This window comes from Pundamilia nyererei, unplaced genomic scaffold, assembly GCF_000239375.1.
Source record: "Pundamilia nyererei isolate P.nyererei 1_Seehausen unplaced genomic scaffold, PunNye1.0 scaffold00031, whole genome shotgun sequence".
NCBI lineage: Eukaryota > Metazoa > Chordata > Actinopteri > Cichliformes > Cichlidae > Pundamilia > Pundamilia nyererei.
In genome coordinates this window covers 932,452-952,288 of record NW_005187432.1, presented here as the reverse complement: position 1 = coordinate 952,288, position 19,837 = coordinate 932,452, and the positions used below count along the sequence as shown (strand labels likewise).

General features: G+C 40.8%; 2 protein-coding genes across 2 annotated transcripts; both read left to right on the top strand.

The window, feature by feature from the left end:
- The first annotated feature begins 1,405 nt into the window (after positions 1 to 1,405).
- pex19 (peroxisomal biogenesis factor 19) lies at positions 1,406 to 6,588 on the top strand. Its single transcript, XM_005728974.2, has 8 exons — positions 1,406 to 1,518; positions 2,885 to 2,973; positions 3,932 to 4,094; positions 4,191 to 4,276; positions 4,359 to 4,529; positions 4,612 to 4,782; positions 4,870 to 4,914; positions 5,096 to 6,588. The coding sequence occupies exons 1-8, from the start codon at positions 1,455 to 1,457 to the stop codon at positions 5,180 to 5,182; spliced, it is 876 nt and encodes a 291-aa protein (XP_005729031.1). The 5' UTR covers positions 1,406 to 1,454; the 3' UTR covers positions 5,183 to 6,588.
- Positions 6,589 to 7,948: 1,360 nt separating this feature from the next.
- On the top strand, positions 7,949 to 19,441 carry copa (COPI coat complex subunit alpha). Its single transcript, XM_005728973.2, has 29 exons — positions 7,949 to 8,170; positions 8,494 to 8,607; positions 8,704 to 8,777; positions 8,995 to 9,075; positions 9,590 to 9,666; positions 9,838 to 9,947; positions 11,853 to 11,962; positions 12,517 to 12,616; positions 12,816 to 13,034; positions 13,301 to 13,451; positions 13,652 to 13,718; positions 13,825 to 13,900; positions 14,077 to 14,159; positions 14,458 to 14,683; positions 14,821 to 14,959; positions 15,309 to 15,471; positions 15,638 to 15,784; positions 15,937 to 16,126; positions 16,217 to 16,312; positions 16,424 to 16,512; positions 16,678 to 16,801; positions 17,390 to 17,479; positions 17,604 to 17,707; positions 17,791 to 17,937; positions 18,063 to 18,203; positions 18,325 to 18,507; positions 18,691 to 18,801; positions 18,899 to 19,060; positions 19,187 to 19,441. The coding sequence occupies exons 1-29, from the start codon at positions 8,131 to 8,133 to the stop codon at positions 19,424 to 19,426; spliced, it is 3,654 nt and encodes a 1,217-aa protein (XP_005729030.1). The 5' UTR covers positions 7,949 to 8,130; the 3' UTR covers positions 19,427 to 19,441.
- The last annotated feature ends 396 nt before the right edge of the window (positions 19,442 to 19,837 follow it).

Here is a 19,837-nt window from a genome sequence, read left to right as displayed (position 1 = left end):
CTCAAAGACAGTAAGAAGCAAGCAGAGGGAGAAAAAACAGAACATTTTTCAGAAACTGATTTGATCCTTAATGGCTGTGCAATTATTGTAACATAGAGTTTGCTTATGTTGTTAAATAAAGGCTAGATTTGACATTAATAGATGTCACAGATGTTCAAAAGCTGCCACAAAGCATGACAAAAAATGGACGTCTCCAAAAACTTCGGCGCATTTTTGCAAATATGTGATGTCTTGATAAATCTTTCTGTCTGGCAGCTCCATCTTCAACACCCTTTGTCAAATGTATGCATATCAGTATATCTACTATCCATCTTCTTTGCATGATCCAGCCATTTCAGCCTTTCCTTACTAACTTTGTCTCCAAGCCATTCAACCTGAGCTGCCCCTCTGATGTAACCATTTCCAGTGATGGCGCCATGATCTCTAAGATGGCATCATAGCAGGCCATCTTGTAAGCCTTAAAATTGTATTTCACTCTGGCTGCTGGCCTTCTATCATACATCACCCCTGATACTTGGCTGCACCCACTCCTCTCTGCCTGCACTCTCTTCTTCACCTCTCGTGTGCACCATCCATTACTTTGGATGGTTTACGCAACGTATTTAAAATCAACTACCTTTACTATCACCGCTTCTTGCAGCTTCACTCTTACACCTGTCTCCCTCTCATTCAAACACATGTAATCTATCTTGCCTTTTACGTATTTTCATTCTTCTTCTTTCCATTGCAAACCTCCATCTCTCCAGGCTCTCTTCCACCTGCTGCCTGCTCTCAATATAGATCACAATATGAGCCACCAACGTCGACTCCACAGAGACTCCAGGCTGACCTCATCTGCCAACCTGTCCACCTTGAACCCATCTATCAATTAAACTGCATACATCACCACTGTCTCACTGTCCTCACACGTGTCCCGCACCGCCCTCACACTTCTCTGCCACTCCTGACTTCATTCTATCACACACTTTGGCTAGATTCACAGTCCAAGTCCTTCTAATCTTCTCTATACTTCTCTATCAGAACTCTCAAATAAAACAACTGTAGTTTAATATGTGCGAGTTTTAAACTGACTAAATGTACAGATCAGTGTGGTTTCTTATCAATGAGTATACATTTACAGATACAGAATTTGTCCATTGTAAGATCAATGGACAAATAAGATCAATGAGGTGAAGCTGGGATAATGACAAAAAGGAGGGGAACACAATTAAATAGAAAACATTTAAAAACTCACATAAATTCTAATACAAACACAAATAAAATACAGGAAGTATCATGTAAACATTTGTGCTTTTGTGTGCGTGTTTTCCAGAACACTAAACAACACTTTGCTCCAGAGTAAACTATTTAACCGGCCACGAGGCGGCGCTCGTGGGAGGAGTGACGTAGAGGTGTTTGCGACATTTTTACAGCAGAAGCGGCAGTTTCCGCGCTGGGTTGGTGAAGGCAACATCATGGCGTCAGGACCAGGAGGGTCGTCCGATGGGCACGATGCAGAGCTGGACGAATTATTGGACAGTAAGAGTCGGCATTAATATTTTATCAGTGTGTGTATTTCTGAACACAGCAGTGGGGTTTTCGTGCAGCTTCGTGGTGTCGCTGTGTCCTTTTTTTTGTTGTTGTTGTGCTTTCATCGTGTCAGGGCTTAGCTCAACGTCAGGTGCTCCTGCCGGGGTCTGCAGGAGTAATGTCCAAGAAGAAACGTCAGCACGAATCGCTTAATGTCTCTGCTGTCAGATAACTTTATCCGGGTTCAGTTTGTGCCCTTCATCGTGTATCTGCACAGAACACGGAGTCAGTTTCCTTAACTACATATTTTGTTCAAGGCAAATTTTCAAAACAAGCCAGCTTAGGATTTAAACAGTTTTATTTTTCCAAATATGTATAAAGGCTAAATCATCTACAGTTTTACTTTCTCAACAGTAGGTTTTCAATATAAAAGACATTCATAACAATAATAAAACAATCAGAAAAGGGCTAAAAATCTTCAAACCGCTTTATATGTTTTTCCTTCAGTTTAAAGTCATCGTTTGTCTTATATAAGACAACATATTATTGTGTTATGTACACCAAATTCTGACCCTTCCATCCAAATGTTCCAGCAGAAATCAAGACTTATCAGACCAGTCAAACCTTTTCTAATCTTCTAATGTTCAAATTAGTTCTTCGTTGGCAGGAATTTCACCTGGCGTTGTCTTATGCCCCTATAGCCCATGTACTTCAAAGTTTGATGTATTTTGCATATTTTGTATGTTGACTGGTTGCATTGAGTGGTTATTTAAGTTAATGTTGCCTTCCTGTCAGCTCGAAGCTTCCTGGCTATTCTCTGACCTCTGACATCAACATGACATTTTCACCCAGAGAACTGCTGCTCACTGGATCTTTTCTCTTTTCACACCATTCTCTGTAAACCCCAGTGATGGTTGTGTGGGAACAGCCCAGTAAATCAGCAGTTTCAGAACAACCATTCCATATTCTAAGTTATTTAAATAACCTGTCTTTGCCACTCTTATGCTCAGTTTAAACTTTAGCAGGTTGTTGTTTTCCTAATTAAAGGCCAGAATTGGTGTTTGAAGAATGAAGTGATTGTTGATTAATTGGTTAGTTTAAAAAAAAAAAAATCACTGCTTTCGTGTTTTAAAATGTGAATATATTATGTTTTTGCTCATTTCTTTGATAATGAATTTTTTTTAAATTTTGAACACAGAATGAGTTGATTAAAAACAAGAATGACTATTTTAAAGTTCAGAAAAATTGCTGCAGCATTATATGTTATCCAGTTATCCCATAGCAATGGAATAACTGGATAATTATTTGTCAGTGAGTATGAAACCATTAAAAGCATTTTGAGTGAATTGGTTTTAATATCATCGCTTTCTTTCAGGTGCGTTGGATGATTTTGACAAGGCGCCCGCCCCTCCAGCCCCCGACCCTGCAGCCGCTTCGTCCTCAGCCAGCAGTGGTGCACAAAAGGTGCTTGCGAAATCATTTAGAATAGAATATAATATTTAGAATGGAATGGAAGGCCAGCAGCAGCTTCCGGTTCAAATTATTCTGCCTCAGGACACAGAGGAAGTGCTGCCGCTGCTGGGCCTTCTTTACCGGGGCGATGGTGTTGTGGGGTCCAGGTGAGATCAGCTGAGATGTGGGTGCCCAGAAACCTGAAGGTGGAGACAGATTCCACCCGTTCTCCATTTCTAATGAGAGGGGAATGGACCTGTCTGTGCCTCCTGAAGTCCATTATGAGTTCTTTTGATTTAAGGACGTTCAGCTTCAGGTTATTTTCTAAGCACCAGAGGGACAAGTTCTCTACATCCGTCCTGTACGCTGTCTCATCTCCATCAGAGTTGAGTCCAACCACGGTGGTGTCACGGTGGCAAATTTTTCAATGAAAGTTTGGCTTATAGTGAATGCCAATACATTTTCATTTTTTTTTAATTTATTACCCCTAATGTTAGGGAATCTAGGACATGTTGATTTTAAGAAATAACTGACACGATTTGAAGTCTTTTCAGTCCTTCATCACTTTTTTAACATTTCACCACCAAAAAACTGAAGTCACACAACAGATAAACATCGCAATTTTCTTATTTCCTGATATCAGTAAATATCAGTATTTGCAGATGGCAATATTTGACTGATAAAGCAGTGCTTTTGTCTTTTTCTGTTAATTTTCTATCCAAAACTGCAACTAGAAAGTGTCAGTGTTATTTTAGTTTTGAGCTTTCAAATGTTGGTTCTTTTACTATTAGGAAGCAAGACTGCTGCAGGTTTATGTCAAGTTTAAAACATTGTAAGCTAGAGTCGGGTCTAGAATAAAAAAACAAAACTGTTTCAATTCAGATGCACTGAAAAGAAGAACATTTTCCTCTGTTTTTCCTTATTTCTATATAAGGGATTTTGTTTGTTTTCTCTTCTTTGCCTGTCTCAGCCCCCTTTGCTTGAGGACTGTAAGCTCTTCGAGACTCTCTTTGAAGGGGACATGGCTGCCCAAGCTAAGGAGGAGTGGGAGAAGGCCATGACGGAGCTGGCTCAGGAGGAGCCGGAGCTTCTCCAACACTTTCAAAAGCTATCAGAGGCTGCGGGAAAAGTTGGTAAGATATAGGCTTGTGTTGACTATAGTTTACTTCTAGTCTTCTGCCTATTTTGGCTTGTTAGTTTACACAAAATACTCTGTTTATTCTGAGCAGGTACTGACACTGCCTCCCAACAAGAATTCACTTGCTGTCTAAAAGAAACCCTTCAGGGGCTGGCCAAGAATGCAGACAACCTGAAGGTGGGTCAAGCTGAAATTGAGCAAATATAATGAAGGTTTTTGCAAATGAGAGCAACTTCATAGTCTGATTGTTTTTTTGCAGTCTTCGGGACTAGCTGGAGATGATCTTGTCAAAGCACTAGAAGGCTTAGGGTTGGAGGAGGGTGAAGGAGGTGGTGATGATGGAAACATCCTGCCCATCATGCAGTCTATCATGCAGAATCTTCTCTCTAAGGAGGTTCTTTATCCATCTCTGAAGGAAATCACTACTAAGGTGTGCCTTTGGTTTTATAGCAGACATTATATTCTGCAGTGTCCCATTCAGTATTTGTATTAACTCTACTTCATTCTTGCAGTACCCAGAGTGGCTGGAAACCAACAAACCGAGCCTTAGTCCAGAGGATTACCAGCGCTATGAGCAGCAGGCCAAAATCATGGGAGACATCTGTAAGCTCTTTGAGAGAGAGGGAGAGGGTGCAGCAGATAAAGAGAGCACATTTGAGAGGATCATGGACCTGATGCAAAAGGTGATGCAGCACTATCTCTTATCTCATAAAAAAGCAGTTTATGTGTAGAGTGAAACTGGTAACTCATCCTGTTTCTTTTACCAACAGCTGCAAGACCTTGGACAACCACCTAAAGAGCTAGCAGGTGATGCGGTAAGTAAAAACACCATTGTGTGTTTGACCTCACTAAGATTTCAGGGAAAGAAAATGTGCTGTCATTTGATTGTCCCTTTCATAACAGAACTGCGGTTGATGTTTTAATCTGAATTTTATGTGATTTGAAATGAGCACAAATATTTATCGGCCTCTTCCTCTTTTTTTTCTTCCTCTCCAGCCTCCTGGCTTTAACTTTGACATGGACTCTCTCAATCTTCCTGGGGGCCCCGGGGCCGGGTCAGCCGAGCAGTGCTCCATCATGTGATGAGGGGAGTGGTGGTGTCCATCTGAAGCACTTGAGCCGAAGGGTCGCTGTGTGTGTCAGCAGCGGGGGAGAGGGACAGAATGAGAAGCAAATGTCAGGCAGGAGTGTGACTAATCCGTCATCACTGCTCTCCCCCCTAAAGAGTAAAGTGTGTGGAAACAGAAGCAACATAAGGAATCGCAAACAACAAACACACATTCTTCTCCATAAAAATCACAGAAGGTACAACTAAGAACATTTGGACATCTTTTCATTAGCAGCTGCCACAATTCCTTCACTCTTTAATTTTAGCAGTGTTGTTTTTACATACTGTTCAACCTTATGGTAATTTACATCAAAGCACTTCACGGGTATAAACGGTGCCTTTTCAAAGTGACTTTAAGTTGTTGTTTTTAGGTTTCATTAGAACGTGAAATTTCATCTATTATTCAGCTACGATCGGCTTTAAAATGGTGTGAATTTGCAATAACATCCCTAGTTGGCACCAAGTGATTGTTTTCTAACATTTCACTTAAGATAAAAGCTTTAATTTAGAAAGTTTATGGTTAACATGCTAGAAAACTATGAAAAATGTGTACATTTGTTAGTTATTTAAAAGACTAAAACAACTAAAGAGGAGTGGAGCTCTCATAAGAGATTTCCTTTACTTCTTAAAACTAAGCCAGCTAATTTAATAAGACTATTCGCTATTCCTCATTCCAAAATATTGATTTGAAGTGATTGATGATTCCTGGATGCCTTTGCTGTGGTTGAAGTGATCATTATAGTGTAGAGTTACTGTGCAAAGTGCTTCCCTGTGATTCCCAGTGTTTTCAATGTGCAAAATGGTGTTTTCCTTTGGTGTGGGGTCCCCGCTGGGGAACAATAATCACCTGAGGGCATGAAAATAAACCCTATAAAAGTGCGTCATGTTTGTTCCAGAGAAGGCGACAGACAGTGTAGTAAACATCACATTGTGTTACATAAAAGGGAGAGAGAAAGAGGTGACTAAATCATGGAGATGCGCTATTGGGTAAGACATCAACAACCTGATGTTGGCACTTTCTGGCAGTGGCTGTCGGGTTTGTGTAGCGGACAACAGTTGACTTCTGTAACTGTAGAGAGAGATCTAGATATCACACGAGCACCAGCCCATCAGTGACTGTATAATAAAGGGTTCTGTGAAAGGAATCAGTCAGCCATGCGCTGAGAAGAGATGCGATTTACATCAGCTGAGGGGAGTTCTGCTGCAGAGGTTCACAGAGACCTGTGGTTTCATCCCAGTGTGGGGTGGGACTCAACTCTCAGGGCCGATGCAAATGTTTCCCACAGCACCGTTAAAAATAATAAAAAGAATGATGATAATAAAACCTTTTTGACACTATTCTTCTGTAAATATATAAAATAAAACTAATGATATACTGCAATTGTTCCCGGTGTGATTTTTGTCATTATTTCTTTCATACTGCTTATGGAACATGAGTAGAAATATTGTGTCATAATCAACTGCATTCAGAGACCAGTTTTACTGTAAGCTTACTGCACTTCAGTTCGTGTATGCGGTAGTCATGATCCTAAAGCTGTGGTCCTTTTATAAAATATGCTGCATTACTGGAGAAAATCTGCAGTAAATGAAGTAAAAGGATTTTTCAAATTTAAATCCTCAAGTAATGAATAATAAATAAATTATAAATTCATATACACTCATTTTGAACATGTCACTGTAATTTGGGGCTTTTAATGGCTTCTTTCACAATGTCTTTAACATGACAAAAGTAGTATCATAGTATCATATTCTGGGGCTTTTTGCTGCTAATGGTATGAGTACACTGGACAAAGTGGATGGAAAAATGAAGAAAGAGAATTACTTCTAAATTCTTTAATGTTACCTCAAATCAGCAGCTACACATTTGAAACTTGAAACATGGTTTGATCTTCCAACAGGACAGTGGAATGGCCTTCTCAAAGCCCTGACCTCAAAATCTGTAGACTATGATTATGAAACCAGTCACTATAAATGAATTCTACCAAGTCTGACAATAAGAGTTGTCAAATATCCAGTAAGAATTATTCTGACTGTTTTTTAAAGTCATTAAAGATGTATGATGTCCTATCAGCCAAACCTGGAAAAAGAACAGGTCGAAGAAATCACTAAAAGCCCCAAATTATCACGATATTCATGCCTATGAATAAGTGTGTGTAAACTTCTGATCACAACTGTATTTTGAGACGTTTAAAAAGGAAAAAATGTGTAGAAGTCCACTTTCTTTTCGTAGCAATCCTAGATTATTGATTTTTTTTTTTGCTTTTTGGGGGTTTTTTGTAATCCAGTGGAAATGCATTACTTCACACTACAGGCGCCCCCGCGTGCCACGTATCGTGTCTGCAGCAGATGACGTCATCAAATTATTACTTGCAGTCGGTTTTAGAAATAAGGAATTTTATAATTGTTTAGGAAGAAAACAAATCAATTTATTGATCAATACGTATTAAGTTCTTTTAATTGTAAATTTGTCACTTTAATCTCATACAATTTGCGAGTTCATGACATTGACATTTTAAAGAATAACCGCTTTGTCTCTTAGATTTTTACCGCTTTATTAAAGAAGCTAATGACTCTTTATCCGAGTCCGTATACTTATTTCGTACGTCTAGGAAGTGCTTAGCAATTTACAGATTAGATTTGTTATGACGGCATTTAGTCGCGGATGTCTTGTCTATGGGTTACATTTCTACGCGCCGCTGCCGTGGAACTTTCTGCGTCAGATTTTCGTCGCAAAACTTTATTGTTCAAAACCGGAAGACAAAACGGACTACGTGTCAGGAAAAAGGAGAATCAACTAAATGGGCGAAGGTGGTCAGGCCGCTTGATTCAACCAATCTGCAAAGTTTCGTCCTTTTTAATTATTTGCTCTGACTGAGTTTTGTCTCAGCATTAAAAAGAAGAGCTTTGCGGTTCACCAGTAACGATGTTAACAAAATTTGAAACGAAGTCGGCCCGTGTCAAAGGTAAGAGTCTGCTAGCTACTTATTAGCAAAGAAGCTAACGTTAGCTAGTTGACGTTATCGTCCTCGGTTGATTATTCAGCCAGAATTCTCTCTTTATTCTTGTTTTTAAATAGATTTTTTCTCCGACTGTCTGTAACTAATTTGTCTTTATTATGTCTTATTCAGATGTAGCGATAAATGGACAGTAGTTGGACGTGTCCTTAGCTGTCCGGCTAACATCACTTTGCATGTTTAAAAAGCCGCTGTAAATTAGGATGATGCTGGTCGTCTGAAGTGTAATAGCCTCTTCTGTAAGAGCTCTGATGAGCTGTTTTACATTTCAGGCCTGAGCTTCCATCCCAAACGGCCGTGGGTTCTTGCAAGTTTGCACAACGGAGTCATCCAGCTGTGGGACTATCGGATGTGTACACTTATTGACAAATTCGATGAGCATGACGGTAAGACGGTGTTTTCGCTGGAGTACGCTGCTTTAGCTTACAAACTGTGTTATTAATGGAAATGAGGTGTGATTTTAATGTGGTATCTCACATCAGGGCCTGTAAGAGGGATTGATTTCCACAAGCAGCAGCCACTGTTTGTGTCTGGAGGAGATGACTACAAAATCAAGGTGGGACTGCTGTGGCATCAAGACTCTCATTAAATGTCATGAAGCTGGATAAATGTTGTTCAAGTGCTTATTTTTGTATTTATTTGGTTTGAGGCAGTATCTCATACTCAGGATTTCTAATATTTTGCCTAAACGTCAAAGGTGCTGCCATGTCTTAATGCACTACTGTAATATGAAACCTAGGTGAGAGCTGAGTAAATATTCTTGTTGTGTACAGGTGTGGAACTACAAGCTGAGGCGCTGTCTCTTCACCCTCCTTGGGCATCTTGACTACATCAGAACCACCTTCTTTCACCATGTGAGTTGTCCTGCCGTTTTAACATAGAAAATGGACAAGTGACAAATTAAAGGAAAACCTTGAACCTTTGACTCCCGCAGTGACTCTCATATTTTGAACTACTTGTCTAAATCAATGGAGGTATACAAAATTACCACCTTTTATCCTGTGAAGTGCTCTCTTCCAGAATGGCCTCCACCAATCTGGATTAGATTAAATTATGCAACTTGTATGTTATGGCTTTTCCAGTCACCAGATCTTAGCCTATCATTTAAGATATGTTGTCTCCAAGTCCAAGATAGAAATCATTAGTTGTATTTGTGATGGTGGAGCACTGTGCAAATGTAAACAACACTAAAGCTGGGATTCAGTACAGTACTACATATTATGGTAAACACTGTCTTTAAGGGGTTTTCCTTTATATTGTCACCCCACTGGATTAGTACTTCTTTCTGGGTTTTTTGGGGTGTTTTTGTAATTTATGTTAGAACAATTTAGACTTAAGTTATTACATTAATTGTCACCTTGCCTGTAGGAGTACCCCTGGATTCTGAGTGCTTCAGATGATCAGACGATTCGCATTTGGAACTGGCAGTCCAGGACGTGTGTCTGGTAAGACACTGTGTAAAGTTTAAACTGTTGTTTCTCACAACTTGCACATAGTTAGGATGTTTAATTGAGATTTTAAATAAACAGAAGAATGAAAATTGTTAAAATTTACGATAATGAAAATGAATGGTCTGCCCTGATTTCTTATGTTTCCTATTTCTTTCTTCTCTGCAGTGTGCTGACTGGCCATAATCACTACGTGATGTGTGCCCAGTTCCACCCATCTGAGGACCTGGTGGTGTCGGGCAGTTTGGACCAGACTGTGCGAGTGTGGGATATCTCCGGTGAGGGCCTGGGGATGGCAGACCAGAGGACAGCGGGCTGGGTTTTGGGGGAGGGGTTGGGAGCAGAGTGGTACAGATGAGGAGGAAGAAAACAGGAGCAGGACTGAAGTGAAGTCCTAAACCTCTTCTTCCTCTAACTTGTAGAGGATAAAACTCTGTGGGCTGTTTGCAGAAACACCTCTCTTTTGATAGATGGTAAGAGAGTTAGATGCAGTGGAACAAATTTATGGTGTGCTATTTTTTTTTTTTTTTTAATACAACACTGTAAATAAAAGCTCTGAAAGGAGAAAAGCCTTACAGGTTAGATCAGGGGTGGGCAATTTCAGGCCCAGAGGGCCGGTGTCCTGCAGGTTTTAGATCTCACCTTGGGTCAACACACCTGTATCACCTTGGGTCAACACACCTGTATCACATGATTAGTTCGTTACCAGGCCTCTGGAGAACTTCAGGTCATGGTGAGGAGCTAATTTATCCATTTAAATCCGCTGTGTTGGTTCAAGGACACATCTAAAACCTGCAGGGACACCGGCCCTCGAGGCCTGGAGTTGCCCACCTCTGGGTTAGATACACAGTGAAAGGATAAAATCCACATATATGGATAATTGGAGAGGTGTTTCTGTGCCTGTGCATGCTGTAAAAATCTTGTCATTTTTCTTTCTCCTGTTTCTTGTCTTTAGATTAACTGCATTCATTTGCTTTCACTTCCTTTCATGTGAACATGCATAAGTTCTAACATTCACCAATCCTGGGTTTATGTCATTTAACTTGAGCATGGTTGCATCCATTTGTACTTTTTTTTTTTTCTAACTTGTCTATCACATGACTTAACTGCAGCATGTGTTTTCATTTTTTTTTATGATAAATACATAGTAAGTTTAAAGTTTAGCTTTAAGGGGGTCACTTTGCACTCATACTCACAATATAGAAAATCCATACTGCTTTTGCATCCAAAAAACATTAATTGGTTAAAAAAGAGTTAATCTTTTTTATACACTTAAACTTTCTGGCTGTCCCATATTTCTATATGACCTATGACATTTGCACGACTGGCTCTACTATTAAAAAAATAACATGAAATATACTACAGGTTTATATTTCCTGTAGTCATTGCAACTTATTGTTGCCATCCTCATTCCTAACCAGTAATTGTGGCATTTCAGACTATACTAACTGCACGTCATTTAAACATTGTGACTGAAATGTGCATGAGCCTTTAAGAAAGCAAACTCCAAGACTCATAGTCCTGATACTCAACGCCCCATCGAGGCTCATCTTTACAATGCTAGCTACCACCCACTCCACCTCCATCAGCCAAGTCCACGCACTCCCTGTGTCCTCCTTATCCCATGCTCTCCCTGGAAACATCCACACCTGCACATGGGTTCCTAGTGTCATTTCTGTTTCCCGTGTCATCTCTCTCTGTGCTGTTGTACTATCTGCTCACCACATTGTTTTAACAGGCAAGAATCATGAATACAAGCTGTGTTTTCTCCATCTTTTTTTCATTTCCTGATCTTGCTGAGTCTCTGAAATAATCAGCTACCTTGCTCTGCTATCCATCCAAATCACAAGTGACTCCGGTTTCTTCTGTAATCTGATGATTAACTAAACCAATCAAAGCACTGTTGCAGGAATGATTGTTTCCAGACTCAAGCTGGCAGTCAATGAGAAAGCAGAGATTGTGTTGGTGTGTTTCAAACCTGTGTGTGTGTTCAGTAGTACAAAAGTGCGCTCTATTTTTTTTAAACCCCCCTTTAGTGGCCTCTCTTCTCTAATGATGATTCTCCAAATTTGATATCTAAATAATGTGTATCTTGTTTTTCCCATGTTCCGATCCTCTATTGTGCCCTGTCTAATTTGGTTATGGCTCCCCCCTTTGCACGCGGTGCTCTCTGATGGTTCCAGGTTTGAGGAAGAAGAACCTGTCTCCAGGTGCTGTGGAGACGGAGGTGCGCGGCATCTCTGGTGTTGATTTGTTTGGTGCCTCTGATGCTGTTGTTAAACACGTCCTCGAGGTGAGAAGCAACTTTGTAGCTTTTGTAAACGTTGTGGTCATGTGAGTGAATCAGCCTTTAAAGGTTACCAGTGAGGGAGCCTTCATATGTTCCTGGTATCTCATTACAAGGAAATTTCAGTTTGTAGTCTTCCGCTCACATATTGTTTGGATTTCCTGTTTGTTTGTTTGTTTTTTAATGATTAGCATTAATGAGGTTTCTTCAAATCATCAAAAAAGTCCATGATGCAGTTCTGTCTGTGGAAAACACCAGCTTTTAGCCCGAGCTGGCAGTTGAATCTGTGGGTTGTTTGGTTTTTTTTTTTTGTTTGTTTGTTTTGTTTTGTTTTAGGGGTATGTGATTACGACTTAAGGTCAGAAATATTCAGTTATAGGTAATAAAACTACATTGCTTGGGTTTTGTTTTAATGTACTATTTTATGGTTTCTGTGTGATATATTAATTATTTAATGGTACTATAATGGCTTCACGGAGAGTAACACAGTTTAGTTTCATATAGAATGATGCCGTGCTATGACAGCTGTTTGTGTGACTTGAGCTTATGTTTATGTTCAGGGTCACGATCGTGGGGTCAACTGGGCAGCCTTCCACCCCACCATGCCTCTCATTGTGTCTGGAGCTGATGACAGGCAGGTGAAGATCTGGAGGATGAATGGTGAGTGACTTGACATGAGTGTTAGAAGTTGATGTTCACAGAAGCTAAAACCCCTGACTTTTCTGTTATGTGCCAAGAAGTAGGTATTTCATCAAGCTGACTACTTCACTAATTGTTTCCTGCTGTAAATGTTTCTGCTTCTTTTTTGTCTTTAATTATCTCTCCTTTTTTTTTGTTTTTTCCCCCCACCTGTGTTCAGAGTCCAAGGCATGGGAGCTCGATACATGCCGTGGGCACTACAACAACGTGTCTTGTGCCATCTTCCACCCACGCCAGGAGCTCATTCTGTCCAACTCTGAGGACAAGAGCATCCGGGTGTGGGACATGTCCAAAAGGACCGGAGTACAGACCTTCCGCCGTGATCACGACCGCTTCTGGGTGCTGGGTGCCCACCCAAACCTCAACCTGTTTGCTGCAGGTAAGTGCTGACAGTGATCTGATCAAAACAGGAACATTAACAGTTCAAACATCAATTTGCAAAGTAGTTGTTTGGTTAGTTTTGAAGCTGATCCTTTGCATATCAGGGAAAATAAAAAAATAAAAAAATAAAAAAAAGATTTTAATGGTTCACAAGTTCACATGGCCTAATAACAGGAAATGTCATGTATTTCCTGAGGAGGGGAAAAAATACAGTGTGCACGTGTGAAATTTGCACTGACGGATGGTTTGTTTTGTGTCCTTAAGGTCATGACAGTGGTATGATTGTGTTCAAGCTGGAGCGTGAACGTCCAGCCTACGCCGTACATGGCAACATGCTTTACTACGTCAAGGATCGCTTCCTCCGCCAGCTGGACTTCAACAGCAGCAAAGACACGGCTGTTATGCAGCTGCGCAGGTAGGTGTGGTGTGCATGAGATAGCATTTTGAGTGCAATTTCTTAGAATTCCTTTCTTAGACCAAAAAGAAATTGGTCTAAGAAATTATGGGCTAGTGCTTGTTTTTGTCGTTCGTGGGTTTTTTGATTTTTGTTTTTAAATGAAAATCTGTCTAGTTTAAAACAACAATTTTACCTGTTTTACCTTCTCCTTAACTTAGTGGGTCTAAGTTCCCAGTGTTCAGCATGTCTTATAATCCCGCTGAGAATGCTGTCCTGCTCTGCACTGTAAGTATCTCTCAGTGAAAATGCACTCGCACACATTAATCTCTTACTGCTCAGTTAAGTGTGTTGGTTCGCATCTGTTTATCGAAATGCTCTTTACCTCCTGCAGAGAGCAACCAACCTGGAGAACAGCACCTATGACCTGTACTCAATTCCCAAAGAAAGTGACTCTCAGAACCCCGATGGTAAAAAAAACCACCAACCACCACCACCAAAAAACAACAACAGTTTAATTATGTTTTTTCTCACACTCTAAAAACATTTGTTTTTTTTTCCCTTTACTTATTGAATGTTATATGCCTCCAGTTTGTATCTCCTTGAATGAAGTAACAAGAGGCTGCGTTTTCTTTTTAAATTCCAGCACCGGAGGGGAAAAGGTCTTCTGGTCTGACAGCCGTTTGGGTGGCCAGGAACAGATTTGCTGTGTTGGACCGTATGCACTCTGTAAGTGCATATGAAAGTTTACAAAGCAGTGAAATGTATAGGAAATCCCTTCTTAAAAGATTTTATGAAAAGTTGGTTAATTCTATAAAAAGAACTGAAAGTGTTGATCAGTAAATCATTTGTTCTTTACAAATGATCGATCAAAGGCAGTCTGGCACGTTAATCTCCGAATGAAACAATCAAGAGTCCATTATGTGACTTGTGAAGCCTGCAAATATTTGAAGAAAACTTTTTACTTTGCTTTTTGTCCTAATCTGTAATTATTCATCACAGTGCTTTCTTCATTTCGCCATTGCAGCTGCTGATTAAAAATCTGAAGAATGAAATTGTGAAGAAAGTCCAGGTGCCGAGCTGTGAGGAGATCTTCTACGCCGGGACAGGCTCACTGCTGCTGCGTGATGCCGACGGCGTCACGCTGTTTGACGTGCAGCAGAAACGCTCCTTGGCCACCGTGAAAATCTCCAAGGTCAAGTACGTGGTGTGGAGCGCAGACACCAGCCACGTGGCTCTGCTGGCTAAACACGGTGAGTGGATGAGATGAATATCTGCAGATTTGACCAACAAATATTCAAACCTGAAAGTTTTCTCTGCTGGTTCTCAAAGGAAGCTCTAAATCTGATTTTTCTCTTTTTTTTTTTTTTTTTTCTTCCCTTCCCTTCAGCAATTATGATCTGCAACCGTAAGCTGGAAAGTCTGTGCAACATTCACGAGAACATCAGAGTGAAGAGTGGAGCCTGGGATGAGAGCGGAGTCTTTATCTACACCACTTCCAACCACATCAAATATGCCCTCACATCTGGGTATGTGCTGCTTAGAAAAGGCAGTGTTAATTCATTCCCACAGGCACAAGTCTCTGGGGAGAGAAACTTCTTAACACAGACCTGTAGAGCTTCAACAAAATAAGCTGTCACTGAGAAAGTTGTGAGCTAAAATGTTGACTTAGTGCTTGTTTTCTTTGATAGTGTTGTGCTCCCAGATGTCTTTTAAAATAAGCACAGCAGTGACTTAGAATAGTTGGAGCTTTGTTTTTGCTCAAATCTGTAACTTTGTTTTAAATTCTCTGGACAGAAAAGCTCAAATCTTTCACAGTTAGAAAGCATCAGTCCAGTGTAAAATGTCTAACTTAGGATATTCTTTGTGTTCCTGTAGTGATCATGGCATCATCAGGACCCTGGACCTGCCCATCTATGTGACCCGCGTGAGAGGCAACAGCGTTTATTGCCTGGACAGGGAGTGCAGGCCTCGTGTGCTCACCATCGACCCCACAGAGTACCGCTTCAAACTGGCCCTGGTCAATCGCAAATATGATGAGGTCGGTTCTTAAGGGTGGTGTCCTTGAAGTGATAATCTGAGTATATTTAAGGAGATTAAACACCAGAACTGTGCAGTGATTATCTGAGTTTCATATTAAACAGCATTACATTTTTGCCAGGAATCATTTGGTTTCTAATTCTGAGGTCATTCCTGTTACTCTTCAGGTGCTCCACATGGTGCGCAATGCCAAACTGGTAGGTCAGTCCATCATTGCCTATCTGCAGAAGAAGGGCTACCCCGAGGTAGCACTGCACTTTGTCAAAGATGAGAAGACGCGCTTTAGCCTGGCTCTGGAGTGTGGGAACATCGAGGTGAGCTGGCAGCAGTACTCAAAGACTGCTGTACCTATTCTATCATTTTTTTAAGATGAGGATGGAAGTCTTGTGCATGATGAGCTCTAATCAAATCACAGTGAGACCGAGATCCGTCTGCAAAATTAAAAATCTCATCTCTGTACTTCCAGGTGGCTCTGGAGGCAGCCAAAGCCCTGGATGAGCGCAGCTGCTGGGAGCGTCTGGGTGAGGCAGCACTGCTGCAGGGTCACCACCAGGTCGTGGAAATGTGCTATCAGAGGACCAAGAACTTTGACAAGCTCACCTTCCTCTACCTCATCACTGGTAACTTGGCCAAGCTACGGAAGATGATGAAGATTGGTGAGTGAGGATGTCTATTCTTTATGTTACATGTTGCAAAGGTGTGTATGCTCTCTTTCAGTATTTCTAATGGCTGTGTTGTTTGTGTAGCTGAGATCAGAAAGGACATGAGCGGTCACTACCAGGCAGCACTCTACCTGGGAGACGTCAGCGAAAGGGTTAGAATACTGAAGAACTGTGGACAAAGTGAGTTAATTTGTCAACATTCACTCATATTCTGTCGTATTTTGTTTGCCAGCCTTTATGGCAGTAAAATGACAAGTTATCATACAAAATTGTTTGTGTGCATGCTTGCAGAGTCTCTGGCCTACCTGACTGCAGCCACACACGGGTTGGATGAAGAGGCTGAGGCACTAAAAGAGACGTTTGACCCAGAAAAGGAGACGGTGTGTTCACAAAACATTCTTCCTACACAAATTATGGGAAACAATGACATGCAGAAGCAGTGAACCTAATATGTATTTTTTTTAACAATACAGTAATTCATGTTGATAAATAACATAATTATTGCTTAATTTTAATTTAAAAATGGTTTATTATGTAACTTTTAGGTGCCAGAGGTTGATCCTGATGCACAGCTGCTGCAGCCACCTCCACCCATCAACCCTCTAGACACTAACTGGCCTCTGCTCACCGTCTCAAAGGGCTTCTTTGAGGGAGCTATTGCAGCAAAGGGTAAGTCAAGAGCCACGATGGACTGAAAAGGAACATAATACTTTAAAGTTTCATCCATGTTAGCTTTGTTCAAATGGAACCAAGAATGGAGACACTTAATACTTAATTCCGAACAAGGTTATGTGATTGGTTGGGTTTTGTCTGTTTGTTAGCAGGTTAGTCAAAAGTTGCATATGGAGCAAAACCTTATTAGAGGTGCAACTTGGCCCAACCTGAAAGTGATCAGCTGATGAATATTTGGAACGATTCTTTAGCATTGCTAGATAGGATAATGTTTGACATATCTTTGCAAATACATACCTGATTTAAATAAGAAAAACTGAGATCCCTTTGATGATCTCAAGAAAATATCACAATACAATCTGGATCCAGATATCCAAAGACTCACGTCCATGGTCTGAGCTGAGTTTTTTGCCTGGACTTGGATTGCTTTTAAAACAGCTGGTTGTTTGTTTGTTTTTTGTTGTTTTTTTTAAAATATCTTTCTAATATGCAACAGTGTTGCTTTTTTTTAAAGGAATTCAAAGATGAAGTAATTGTAGAAACATGTGGGATTTAATATGGGCACCTGTTGTTCACCTGTTGTAGGGAAAGCTGGTCAGATGGCTGCCGACTTGGACATGGATACTTCAGGAGGCGAGGGCTGGGGAGATGATGCTGAGCTTCAGCTGGATGAAGGTAAATTCCGACTGATTTTAACAAATCATTTTCTCTTTTTTTTTCTTTTCTTTTTTTCAAACTTTCAGTGTACTGCTTGAGCCTAAAAGTATTAAATGTGTATCTTTCCCTCTCTTCTTCACAGATGGCTTTGTGGATGCTCCGGAAGGATTAGGAGAGGAAGGATTGGGGAAAGAGGAAGGAGGAGGATGGGATGTTGAGGAAGACCTGGATCTTCCTCCAGAGCTGGTGAGAGAGAGAAAAATTCTCATATTAAATGTGAAAAGAACATAAAGCTGAGTACTTTATACTATCTTTACACCAATCAACAGGATGTACCAGTTGGTGCAGGTGGAGGAACAGAGGACGGCTTCTTTGTCCCACCAACCAAGGGCACAAGTCCAACCCAGATGTGGTGCAACAATTCCCAGCTGCCAGTGGATCATATCCTGGCCGGCTCCTTTGAAACTGCAATGAGGGTCCGCTCATATTGACAGTGTTTTCCAACACAGTTTATTTATTTTTGGTTCCCTTTGATAACATATATCATCGTTTAAAAAGGAAGGCATAAATGGTTAATTACTGTTGCTTGTTTCTACCATAGCTGCTCCACGACCAGGTTGGAGTTGTGGACTTTGGCCCCTATAAGTCGCTTTTCATGCAGACTCTGTCCAGAGGACGCACATCTTACCTGGGGCTGCCGTCCCTGCCCTGCCTGCGTGGGCACCCACAAAGGAACTGGAAGGTAGGGCTGTCTATTTGGTGGATGTATTTTTTTATTGATATATCTGCTCCTTTTCTTCATAGTTTCTAATTGATTGCACAAAATAGAAAATGACTTTTTTTATCTTTGATTTTCTTCTCAGGACTGTGGGGCAAAGCAGGGGCTGCCTGCTGTGGGCCTGCGTCTCTCTGATCTCATCTCCCGCCTGCAGCAGTGCTACCAGCTGACCACAGCCGGACGATTTGAGGACGCCGTTGAGCGCTTCAGAGTCATCCTTCTGTCTGTACCCCTGCTGGTGGTTGATAACAAACAGGAGATTGCAGAGGTAAGCAACAAGCATGCCTTGAACCTGATCTGTTTAATCTCTAAAATCCATTTGTAATGGACCTAATAAGCTTGCCTGTATGATTCTCATGGCTCCTGTGGCTTTCAGATAAACTAATTTTGTTGACATGCTGATACACATTTATATGTGCTCAGATACTTAACTGGGTTGTATGTGTTTTAGGCTCAGCAGCTGATTACAATATGCAGAGAGTACATAGTGGGTCTGACCATGGAGACTGAGAGGAAGAAGCTGCCAAAAGACACTTTGGAACAGCAGAAGAGGTTGTGTGAGGTAAAAAAAACACAATGAAGCTTTCACTGATTCACACAAAAAAAATCACCAAAGCATGATGAAAATGTTCAAAAAAATGTTTGTGTTTTCCTTGCAGATGGCTGCTTACTTCACCCACTGTAATCTCCAGCCAGTCCACATGGTGTTAGTGTTGCGCACAGCTTTGAACCTCTTCTTCAAACTGCGTAACTTTAAGACAGCTGCAGGCTTCGCACGACGTCTCCTCGAACTTGGGCCCAAGCCAGATGTTGCACAGCAGGTTGGTTGTTCATCACTCATAGCTTTTTTAAATTTTATTTTATAATTGTCTTTATTAGATGGCCTTTATTTCGCTGGTGTCATTCTCTTGCCATCATCTCCTTTGCAAAAATATTTCCTTCTTTAGACTCGCAAGATTTTGGCAGCCTGTGAGAAGAACTTGACAGACGCCCACCAGTTGAACTACGACCCCCACAATCCATTTGACCTCTGCGCAGCCTCTTACGTTCCCCTGTACCGTGGACGCCCCGTTGAGAAGTGCCCTCTGTCTGGAGCCTGCTACTGCCCCCCTTACAAAGGCCAGATCTGCAGGGTCACACAGGTAGACCAAACAAATGTATATAAAATTTTAGGGACCATCATTTAGTAAAGGAGAGAACATTTGGTCTGAATGCTCAAGTTTCTTGATCACTCAGATCTGAAACTGTAATCATCTTTAATGAGAACACCTGGTAAATTGTTTATGTTTGAAGGTATTTTCTCTTCAGTCAGGGAATAAGGGCTAATAATAACAATAATTATTAATAAATAATATTAATACAGTAATATCTGTTGAAGATTTGCAAGAAAAAAGGCAATACTATCAGTCAAGTTCACTTTCAGCTTAGTGAGCGGAAACCTTTTCAAATCTTCAGATGTGGTTGTCATGACAAGATAGCAGAAATTTTATTAACCACTTCTAAGTTCCTGCTTCTATTTTTATATCATTAAATATGCTGCCTTCACTTTTCCTTTTTATTTATTTAAATGCCCATCTCTGCTATAACTACCACCACCC